The sequence below is a fragment of the Trichechus manatus genome, unplaced genomic scaffold, assembly GCF_000243295.1.
Source record: "Trichechus manatus latirostris isolate Lorelei unplaced genomic scaffold, TriManLat1.0 scaffold00309, whole genome shotgun sequence".
Lineage (NCBI taxonomy): Eukaryota > Metazoa > Chordata > Mammalia > Sirenia > Trichechidae > Trichechus > Trichechus manatus.
In genome coordinates this window covers 355,382-366,393 of record NW_004444245.1, presented here as the reverse complement: position 1 = coordinate 366,393, position 11,012 = coordinate 355,382, and the positions used below count along the sequence as shown (strand labels likewise).

Genomic DNA, 11,012 nt, shown 5'->3' with positions numbered 1-11,012 from the left:
CTCCCCCCACCCCCAGCCATGCTGCTGCTCAAGAAACAGACCGAGGACATCAGCAGCGTCTATGAGATCCGGGAGAAGCTGGGCTCGTGAGTGTGTGTGAGTGTGTGTGTGTGTGTGAGTGTGTGCACGGGGGAAGGGGGTTAGGGTTAGGGGGGCCTCCCCATCTGGCTCCTTCAGTTCGGGGGGCCTTTCAGCCTACCCACCTCTGCTCCCCCTCTCTCCCCTCCTCCCCCGTCTCCCCCTCCCTTTCTGCCTCCCACCCTCTTTGCGGCAGGGGCGCCTTCTCCGAGGTGGTGCTGGCCCAGGAGCGGGGCTCCACGCACCTTGTCGCCCTCAAGTGCATCCCCAAGAAGGCCCTCCGTGGCAAGGAGGCTCTGGTGGAGAATGAGATCGCTGTGCTCCGAAGGTGCGGCCCGTGGGGGCGACCTGGGCGGAGGGGCAGGACGATGCTTTCCTGGAGCTGCTGTGGTCCTGGCCGGCGTGGGCAGGGAATGCCCACAGAAGCTGCTTCTTGCTGTTGCAGAGTCAGCCACCCCAACATCGTGGCCCTGGAGGACGTCCACGAGAGCCCTTCCCACCTCTACCTGGCCATGGAACTGTGAGGAGGGCTGGGCGGGCTTCGGGCGGCAGCTGGCCAGGCGTGGGGTGAGGCGCCTGGGTCAGCTGAGCTCCCTGGATCCCCCCAGGGTGACGGGGGGCGAGCTGTTTGACCGCATCATGGAGCGTGGCTCCTACACGGAGAAGGATGCCAGTCAGTTGGTGGGCCAGGTCCTAGGCGCTGTCTCCTACCTGCACAGTCTGGGCATCGTGCACCGGGACCTCAAGGTGCCTGGCCGGCCCTGCCCCTGCCCTGCCCCCTGCCCGCCCAGCCCTGTGTGTGTCTCACGGAAGAGCTGGGGGTGCCGGTCCCCACGGCGCACCCTGTCCCAGGTGGGCCGATACCAGGGCTCATCTTGCCTTCCTCGGGTGCTGTGTCACAGCCTGAAAATCTGCTCTATGCCACACCGTTTGAGGACTCCAAGATCATGGTCTCCGACTTTGGCCTCTCCAAAATCCAGGCTGGCAACATGCTCGGCACTGCCTGTGGGACCCCAGGATACGTGGGTGAGTGAGCGAGGGCACCCGGGGCTACTGGGCGCGCTGTGCGGCCCTCGGGCAGCTGTGGTGACAGGACAGAGGCCATTATGCCTGGTGACATCCCCAGGGCTGAGCTGGGTGGAACTGACCACGGTGGGGGGGGGTGTGCTCATCTCAGCCCCAGAGCTCTTGGAGCAGAAGCCCTACGGGAAGGCGGTGGACGTGTGGGCCCTGGGTGTCATCTCCTACATCCTGTGAGTGACTGCTGGGAGACCCCTCTCCGCCTGCCTGCCCCTGCTGGCTTGGGGAGGGTCGGACAGCTAGCTGACTCCTCTGTGGGCGCCAGGCTTTGCGGGTACCCCCCCTTCTACGACGAGAGCGACCCCGAACTATTCAGCCAGATCCTGAGGGCCAGCTATGAGTTCGACTCGCCCTTCTGGGATGATATCTCAGAGTCAGGTAAGCTCAAGGCTTACCCCGCCCGGGGTGGGGATGGTAGGGTGGGGAGGGGCTGGGACCCAGGGCCCTGACTGGCCTCCCTGCTCTAGCCAAAGACTTCATCCGGCACCTGCTGGAGCGGGACCCCCAGAAGAGGTTCACTTGCCAGCAGGCCTTGCAGCATCTTTGGTGAGTGGGACCCTGCCGAGTGATCCCAGGGCCAGAGCGGGGGCTGCTCCTTCGGAGATCCCCTCTCTGCTGACCCTCGGCCTCTCCCCAGGATCTCTGGGGATGCAGCTTTTGACAAGGACATCCTGGGCTCCGTCAGTGAGCAGATCCAGAAAAATTTCGCCCGCACCCACTGGAAGGTTGGTGTGGGCAGGGAGCTGGGTGGGCCCCGACATGGCCACCTGCCCCCACCCCCTAGCTGGACGGTTTGGCTTGAGCTGCCCTGGCCACTGTGGTCCTTGGCAGGCTTGTGGCTGGTCCGGGGCCTGCCGTGACGACCCCTCTCTTCCCACAGCGAGCGTTCAACGCCACCTCGTTCTTGCGCCACATCCGTAAGATGGGGCACAGCCCGGAGGGCGAGGAGACCTCTGTGCAAGGCATGGCCCGCCACACCCACCCGGGCCTCCTGTCCACACAGCCCCCCAAGTGGTGACGCCCAGTGTGTGCAGGTGGGGACCCTGCACCCCCGGGAATGGCGCTTTGGTGCTGGCCAGGGAAGGGTGGTGGGGGCTGGATGCAGCCAGCGGGAAGCCCCACAGTCCCCGAGGCCTGAGGGGGAGCAGGTGGGGCGGGCCTGGGGATGCCACTCCAGGAGCGAGAGGGGGGCATGGGGGACAGCGTCTGACTGCCCCCCCTCCCTGTGCTTCTCCCCGCTACCCAGCAGATGGCGGCGGCCAAGTGGCTTGTGGACTGACCCCATTCCTGTCCCTTGGACCCTTTCAGTCCCCCACCTCCACCCTGGGCCAGCCTCTGGCGGAGAGCTTGGAAGGTGTGGGCGTGGGGCATGGTGCTGGGGGAGCTCCAGGGGCCATCCTCCCTGCACGGCTGTTCTGTGCTTCGCTGAGCGTGGTGGTCCTGCTTGTGTTGTGGCCCTCCAGTCCCCGCCCCCCAGTGCTCCCCAAACCAATAAAGACTGACAGAGCAATGGGCCTGTGGTGAACTGTGGAGGGGTGAGGGGCAGGGATGGGGGAACTTGTCACCTGCCCGCCTGTTCGTCTCCTCTCGATGCCCACGTGACACCACCACACGGCCTCACCCACCGCAGCCCCAATCTCTGTGCCCTCCGCTGAAACCTCCCATCCCACCCCAAAGCACCAGGAAGAGACAGCCCGCAGCCAGCCCAGCAACCCGTGTGCCCAGAGGGGGCAGGCGGCCTCTTCTGTGCCCTGGCTCCCGGAGGTGGCGGGAGGCTGAACGGGGGCCCAAGGAGCGCGATCCCAGGCCCAGGGTGGGGTCCCAGGCCCAGAGGTGGTGCCCCAGGCTGGGGATGGCTTGCAGGTGTCTGCAAGGTGGTGGTTGCCTCCTCCTCCCCTTCCTTCTTCCCCCTCTCCAGGGCCTTGCAGACAGCGTTTCTAGTGCACCCCTGGCCATGTGGATGGCCGGAGCCCCAGCGTCAGCAAGTGGGCGGTGGGAGCCCATGGCCAGGAGAGGGCGCCCCAGGGCCTCAACCCCCTCTGCTAGGCCTTTGGAGCCTGAGCCCCAAGTCCGGCGGGCCTGGGCTGGGGAGGGGGCTCGTGATTATGGCTGCAGACGTGAAGAGCCCCGGCCTGCTGTCTGGCCCACATGACCCCAGCCCCTCCGCATGCCCCATCTGGCCGGCCCAGGGCTGCAGAGCCCCCTGCTGCGCCCCGAGCCTTTCCTTGCCCCTCTAGGCCTTTCTCCTGGGCCCGTCAGGGGAAGACTCTGAGGCCACTCCTATGCTCCAGCTGGAGAAGGTAGCACCCTCAGAGCTCCAGGCATGCTGGCCTCCTTTCCCTGTCTCCACCGCTGCCCTGCCGCCAGGCATGGCTCTGAGTCCAGGGAACCCCCCCCCCTGCCGCCAGGCACGGCTCTGAGTCCGGGGACTCCCCCATCCACCAGACACAGCTCTGAGCCCAGGGACTTCCCTTTGGTCAGAACCCTAGCGCAGGGCCTCCCCCTCCCGAGGGCTCCCTGCGTCCAGGCCTCTCCTTGCACTCTATGGGGCAGGGTGGGTGTTTGTCCCAGGGCTGGACCTTGGGTCAATCTGTCCAGCTCCCTGCCTACGCCAGGGAAGGGGTGGAAGGGGTCAGTAAGTTGGCCTCCCAGATGGTGGGGATGCTGTCCCCTCCCCGCCCAGTCCCTCTTCTGATTGGAGAGCGTGATGAAGACCCCTCTCCTTGGGGAACCCCTTTGGGAGCCAAAGGGAGGTGGGTGAAGCCAAACAAGGCTGGCATCTGCCTCTGGGCTGGAGGCAGGAGGAGGGCAGCGTGCGAGCAGCCCCCTGCATGGGGAAGCTGAGGCTGGCTGTCCAGGTAGCACCTGATGCAGGGCGCAATCTGACCTCTGGCCAGAAGGGGGCACCATGGTCCCATCTTCAGACGTCTATTAGCCAGCCCGTTCCTTCAGCACCGGGGGCAGCCGTTCATACATTCTTCCCCTCCGCCACCCCCAATCCTGCCCCACCCTGCCCTGAGGATGTCCTCCCTTGCGGGAGAGGTCCTGCCCTACCTATCCAGGAGCAGGTAGAGGGGTCCTCCAAGTCAGGCAGAGGCGGCGCCCCTCCTTCGTCTCTCCAAGACCTACCTCCTGATGCGTGCAGCTTGGGAGAGGAAAGCTTTGGGGCGACTGGCCAGTGGGATGTGCCGCTCGGGAGAGGGAAAGTGACAGGTGTAGCCAAGGGCGGTGTGGGGGGAGTTGGAGAGGCAGCTGGGGTGGGGGGTGACAGCGTTTCCAGCTGAGGGGACAACAGGTGCTAAGGTGCTGCGGCTGGCTGCTGAAGGAGCAGGTGTTCTGTGCGCAAGGGGACACCGTGGGAGGAGTTTGAGAATATCCAGGGCGATACAAGGCAGGGGCTGCGAGTGGGGAGCAGGGTCAGCCCCTCCCGTGTGCACGGTCCCTCCCAGGGTGTCAGGGACGGGTCCATAGTTGAGAGGGAGCTCTTGGGGATGTCTCTAGAGGAAGCTGTCTCCCCTGTTCTGGGCCACACAGGGGCAGTCACACACCGTCTTGGAGCAAACCTGTGGGTGACAGGGTTCCAAGTTAGCCTGGGAGCAGGGAGCCCGAGGGCTGGCGCTGAGAGCTCCTGAGTAGACTGAGTAGCCTTGGTGGATTGGGGTGGGGAGTGAAGGGTGGACTATGGTGCCATTCTCTGAGAAGGGTCAACTGGGGTGGCAGTGGGTTTCAGGGGACACATGATGAGAATGGCTTTGGACATGGTGAGTTTGAGGTGGCTGGGGAGTCCCTGGGGGGTGCAAATGGTGAACATGCTTGGCTGCTAACCAAAAGGTTGGAAGTTTGAGTCCACCAGAGGCACTTGGAAGAAAGTCCTGCTGATCCACTTCTGAAAAATCAGCCATCGAAAACCCTGTGGATCACAGTTCTACTTTGACAATCATGGGGTCGCCATGAGTTGGAATCAACTCAATGGCAACTGGGTTTTTGGGGGACATGGAAGGAGAGAAAAAGTGACTTGTCCTTCACCCTGTTTTGCACATGTGAATGTGGATATGGCTTTATAGCTAATATTCGTGAAGGCTTATTCCTGCTAATCAAAAGGACACTGCTAGTGACTCTGTTGAGCACTTACCTGGTGCCAGGCCCTCTTTCAGGAGCTTTACCTGTATTAAGTCACACTTCGCCTTTGAGGTAGCTACTATCATGACCGTCATGCTCGTTTTACATACGGGGAAACTGAGGCATAGAGGGGCCACGTGGCCTCGTGGCAGAGTGAATTTCTTTTTATTGCTGGATCTGAGGATTGGTTTATTAGAGAACAGGATAAGCAGCTATAAAACAGAGATTCCCAAATGGAGTGGCTCCAATGAGAAAGGAGATATTCTCTCTCATGTAACAGCCACTCTGCTCCATGGAGTCATCTTAAGGACCCAGGCTTCTGCTCTATTGTTTCTCTGCCATCCAAGGATGGTGTCCATGTTTGCCTGGCCAAGCTACAGGAGGGGAAGAGGAAGTAGAGGGCAACCAAATGTCTTAGGCCGGGTTCTTTAGAGAAGCCAAACCAGTGAAGCGTGTGTGTGTGTGTGTGTGTGTGTGTGTGTGTGTGTGTGTGGAGAGAGAGAGAGAGATTTATCTCAAGGAAATGACTCATGTAGTCATAGAGGTCAGCAAGCCCCAAGTCCGTGGGTCAGGCGTCAGGCTGGAGGCTTCTCCTAACTCATGTAGCTTCAGGGGCTGATGAATCCCAAGACTGGCAGGTAAGATGCTACCTCAAGTCTCAAAAACCAGAGGTCAGATGACAACGAGCTGGATGCAGGATCCAGAGTGACAGTCTTGCTGGAATATCCATTTATATACTAGAGGTAGGCCACACCCCCAAGGAAACTCTCTTTGAACTGATTGGCTGCTCATGGCAGATGTCATCATGGAGTTGATCACATCATTACGTATGTCCCAGTCACACATTCTGCCCCGGAGGTTTATTGGCAGGCATTTGAGCCACTTTAGTACATTCTGGCGTCGTGGCGGATACCGGTGCAACTGCCTAAAAAACAAGGAAGTTGTTCTGTGTCACATTTGACTGTTGAGAGCCATTCATACGCAGGGATGCTTCCTGTAGGAGTGATTGTGTGAACCTCTTGCGTCTTTTGGCTTCTGTACAGTAAGATAATGCTTCCAAGTATGTTTACTATTTCCTTTGTGTTATTGGGAAGATATGGTTACTGGCATTCGGAAATATTCAAGTAAATGAGTCTTTGGGATGAAAACAGTTTGTGATGCACCTCCTGGGCCATGGGACTGATATGTCCCACGAGTGTGATGTGCTTCATGGAACATGGTACTGATATGGCCCATTCAAAGTCAAACTGATAACAATTATGTGCAGTAACTGCATTGTTTATTTAGTATTTCGTCTGTGTTTTTGGAAAGTTGAGTAAGATATTTTATGGCTCAAGTGTAACCAGGAAGTGTGCTGCGCCATGGGACAGATATGTCCTGCGTGTGTGATGCGCTTCATGGAACACGGGCCTGATATGTCCCACTTGCAATTGGCACCCCATTTTTTCAAATAATAAAAAACTACCAACTAACAATGAAAGAGTTAAGGAAATGATGTAGAAGTTGCACAAATCATTCAACTCACATTTCGTTGGTGAGAACTTAGGCACGTGGCCACTTAACTGTAAGGGAGGCTGAGAAATAAAGTTTCCAGCTGGGAAGCCATATGCCCTATTAATCTTTGGGAGGGGAGTTCTATTTCTAAAAGGGGAAAGGGGGAGAGTGGATACTGGGGACACTTAACCATCTCTTCCTCCAGAAATCCGATGAAATATATGCGAGACTTCACTCTCTTTGTCCTTCTGTGATGCATTTTGGATAATTTATTTAGCTGCTTTCTTCCAGTTCACTCATTCTCCCTTCAGCTATGTTTAATATGCCATTTAACCCATATCTTGAATTTCTAATTTTAATTACCATATTTTCAATTTATAGACATTATATTTGGTCTCTTTTCAAGAGTACCGGGTCATTTCATAGTCTCTTGTTCTTTTGTTATACTTTTCACGCTTTCTTTTATTTCTTTAAATATAATCATACCCGGTCTTTGCAGAGTTGATACAGTAATTCATTGTTTCTGCAGACTCTCAGTCAGGGTAACTTGTTACTGTGTACATTCCATGGACATGATTTTTCATTTGATGTGCTCTTTAGGATTTTCTGTAGGACTTCTTTGAGGCCTGTATTTAAAGGACAGAGGATTTGTTCTTGCGTCTGCCAGGCACTCAGGGGCACTACTAACTCCAGACCATCTTATTTTAAACTTTTTAAAAATTGGTTCTACTAATGTTTTACACTTTGCTATTTTTATTGAGTTGTCATGATCTGAGTAAGGCCCACGTGCGAGCTACTCCAAGGAAGCTCTGAGACAAGTCCAGAAGCCCCTCCCACCCAGATTGCTGTTTCTAAATCCTTCCAAGAGAGAGATTCCGGAGCATCCATTATTCTGTTGTTGGTGTTGGGTGCCGTCGAGTGGATTCCGACTCCTAGTGCCCCCATGTGACAGAGCAGAACTGCCCCACAGGGTTTCCTAAGCTGTCATCTTTACGGGAGCAGATCGCCAGGTCTTCTCCCGCAGAGCAGCTGGTGGATTAGAACCTTTCGATTAGCAGCCGAGCACTTAACCATTGCGCTACCAGGGCTCCTTACTCTCGACCTAGACAGTGTTTTCCCATTTCCACCCAGATCCAGAGTCAAGCTAAGCACACATCCTCACCTCTTTTTCCGGGCCGCCTAGGGTATTACTTTCCTGTTGCTGCTGTAACAAATTGCCAGAAACTTAGTGGCTTAAAGGAACACCCATTTGTTATCTCCTAGGTCTAGGGGGCAGAAGCCAGGCTAGGTCTCACTGGGCTCACATCGGCAGGGCTGAGTCCCTTCTGGAGGCTCTAGGGCAGAGACCTTGGCTTGTGGCCCCTTCTGCCACAACATCTTCCAATCTCTCTCTGACTCTGACCTCTGCTTCTGTCATTACGTCTCTTTCTCTCATGCTGCCGACTCCCCTTTCACTTAGAAGAATACTTGCGACTGCATTGAGGGCCCACCTGGATAATCCAGGAAAATCGCCCCTTCTCAAAATCCTTCCTTCAATCACACCTGCGAAGTCCCTGTTGCCATGTAAGCTAGCACATTCACAGGTTGCAGGGATGAGAGCGTGGGCATCTTTGGGGGCCTTTGCTCAGTTTTAGATGGCTAAAATCAAGGGGTCATCAGGCAGGGTTCTTGTCGGGAGACTCTGGGAGGACCCACTCCCAAGCTCATTCCGGTTGCTGGCGGAGCCAGCTCCTCGCTGTTGTAGGTCTCAGGGCCCCGTGTCCTTGCTGGCTTCCCTCTGGTCCTTGAATGTGAGCTAACACAGTCACAGGTCCTCGGGACGAGGATGCGGGCACCTTGGGGGCCACCGATCTGCCCACCACACCTGGTGAGGGCTGTGCCCTTCATGAGTCCTGGCGTTATATGGGGGCCTCCCACCCGCCGCCGTCCCACCTGCTCAGGCCCAGGCTTTGTTCCCCGGCTCCTGGGTGTGGCCTCCGGGAGCGAAAGGAAGAGAGTGTCCCTAGACGAAGGGATGACCCCCAGCGTCCAGTGCCACTGACCAAGCAAGTCAGCGGAGGCCCTTGCCCAGTCCCTGGGTTGAGGACCCTCACCGATTCTGCCCTGCAGGGTTTCTGATTTCCCTGCCAGCTCTGTCATTCATTCAGCTGTTTTTGATCTCAGCCCACATTTGGCGGTTCTGCCTCGGGAGGGTTTCTCTGGACATCGGTCCCCATGGCTGCCCATGGCCAGCTTGCCGCCATTTTCCACCATGGCTCTGCGGTTCAGGGTGGCCACTTCGGCAAGACCAGTCTGGCCAGCGTGGAGGCAGCGCCCAGAGCCGAGGCAGGGAGCAGAGGCGTGTGGCAGGTATGGCACATGCCCTGGGTCCCACTTGAAGTGGGGGGGCAGCACTGAGCAGCTGCTATTGACTGTCGCAGTTCCTATCACCGGCTGTGAGAGACCATCCAGCAAGTTAAAACCAATACTTTTGTATCTGAGAGCCTCTGTGGGTCCAGCAGACTGTGTCATCTTGCTCGGCTGAGTATAGAAAGAAAAGAAACTGAAAAAAAAAAAAAAAAGACTTTGAGCACATCAGACCAGTTTTCGTCAGCTGTCATTTTCACGTAGTACCCTGATGGGGTAAGTAAAAGATTAACGAGCTTGACTTGTATTTTTGAGCTGATACTATGGTACATTTCTTTAAAAGATGGATGTCAGATGTTTGGACAGGGGCGCAGAGGCGTAGCAATGGGGGGCAGAGAGGGTCACTTGCCCCCGGGTGCAGCAAGTCCAAGGGGGCACCAGATGGGGCACGGAATGACATTCTGAGGTGCCACGAATACGAAAGGGGTCTGAGGCAGCTGGCCAAGCCGGGGGAAGGCATTTCTGCGGACGTGTTTATTCATCTTGAAATTGGGGGGGGGGGTGCGATTTAGAGCCTGCCCCTGAGCGCTCGTACCCTCACCACGCCTCCCCTCTGTCACTTCAGGGGGCCTCCAGCCTGGACCTTGGCGGTCCAAATTCCACACTGCCTCAGCCAGAGGGACATGCACCAGAAGTGATGTGCCGCTCTGACTGTCCTTGCTGCCACGTGCCCTGGGATCCGCTGGGTCACTCTGTTGACTGCTAATTGTCTGTTTCCCCTCTGGAGCACCAACACCCAGCGGGCAGGGGTTGAGCTGTTTGGCCCACGTCTGCGTCCTGGTTCCCAGGGCTAGGAACGGTGGGCAGACGGTGGCCAAGGGGGGGGGTTTTGGTCTACACCTGGGAAGTCAGGCCCTCGGGCAGGGCTGGCCCTCGAGTTCCCTGCCAACGCAGCTCACGTGTCCCCTGAGCATTCAGCCCTGGCCCAGGGGCCGCCTGACAGGGAGCAAATCATCCTTCATTTTTGCTGCGTTCCTTCTAGAGGCTCCATTCTGGGGCTCCTTTCCCGCCAGCAGTCTCGTCCCGCCTCCCTCACCCACCTTCCCCAAACCCCCCACCAAAGGCGCTCAGGAAGCATCTCAGTGTGATATCTTAAACAAACAGTTTATTCAGGGTGAACAATTAAAGAGAGTGATCATGAGGTGGATTACAAAACAAGGCCCGCTCCTCCTCCTGGCTGAAAGGTGACGTGACCCCCAGCGCAGGCTTGCAGCCGCAGACCCAGGGGTGCGGCTGCTGTGAATGACCCGCAGGAGCCTAACAGAGGCCCTCTTCTCCCCCTTCCCCAGCTCCCTCCGAGAGCCCAGCTCCTCCGGTGGCAGGGTGGCCACCCTCAGTCACAAAGGGCCCCAGTGATCCCGTCAAGACGTCTGGCTCACATCCGCGGGTGAACCCCTCTCTACAGCAGCCATTTGGGTACAGGGATGGGCCTGGGAGCAAAGCCCTGTGGCAAACGAGGTGGCCGGGGCAGGCACACACCCTTTCAGAAGAGAGAAGGAGAGCGAGAAGGCCGGGGCTCAGTGAATGGCCCCTCCCAATGGGAACCCCACCCCCACCCCCCAAAGAAAAAAGTAACAGTCGCAGAAGAGGCGGGTTCCGGAGCGGGGTTCCGCCTGAAAGTGGCGGCAGGTTTAACAGGCACGTTTAGTAAGATCCCCGCTGATGTTTCAAGTGGGTAGGACAAGTCTGTCCGCCTCGCCCTGCAGGCCGGAGGAGGCAGCTCGGCCTTGGAGCATCCCAGGCCCCGGCCCCGGCCTCTATCCACCGCGCCATGTGAGGTATTGTGCTCCCTCCCCCAGCCCCCTGCTTATAGCTGAGCCCCCTCCCCGAGTCCC

At 57.7% G+C, this 11,012-nt stretch overlaps 1 protein-coding gene across 1 annotated transcript; it reads left to right on the top strand.

The window, feature by feature from the left end:
* Window positions 1-18: 18 nt before the first annotated feature.
* On the top strand, window positions 19-2,176 carry PNCK (pregnancy up-regulated nonubiquitous CaM kinase). Its single transcript, XM_004390563.1, has 10 exons — window positions 19-86; window positions 275-406; window positions 524-598; window positions 687-825; window positions 981-1,104; window positions 1,256-1,331; window positions 1,424-1,536; window positions 1,626-1,704; window positions 1,796-1,883; window positions 2,039-2,176. Exons 1-10 carry the CDS (start codon window positions 19-21, stop codon window positions 2,174-2,176), a joined length of 1,032 nt encoding a protein of 343 aa, XP_004390620.1.
* The last annotated feature ends 8,836 nt before the right edge of the window (window positions 2,177-11,012 follow it).

Coding starts and splice junctions, on each gene's coding strand:
- PNCK (XM_004390563.1), top strand. CDS start 19: ATGCTGCTGCTCAAGAAACAGACCGAGGACATCAGCAGCGTCTATGAG. Junction 407..523: donor GAGATCGCTGTGCTCCGAAG/GTGCGGCCCGTG, acceptor TTGCTGTTGCAG/AGTCAGCCACCCCAACATCG. Junction 1,105..1,255: donor TGGGACCCCAGGATACGTGG/GTGAGTGAGCGA, acceptor TGCTCATCTCAG/CCCCAGAGCTCTTGGAGCAG.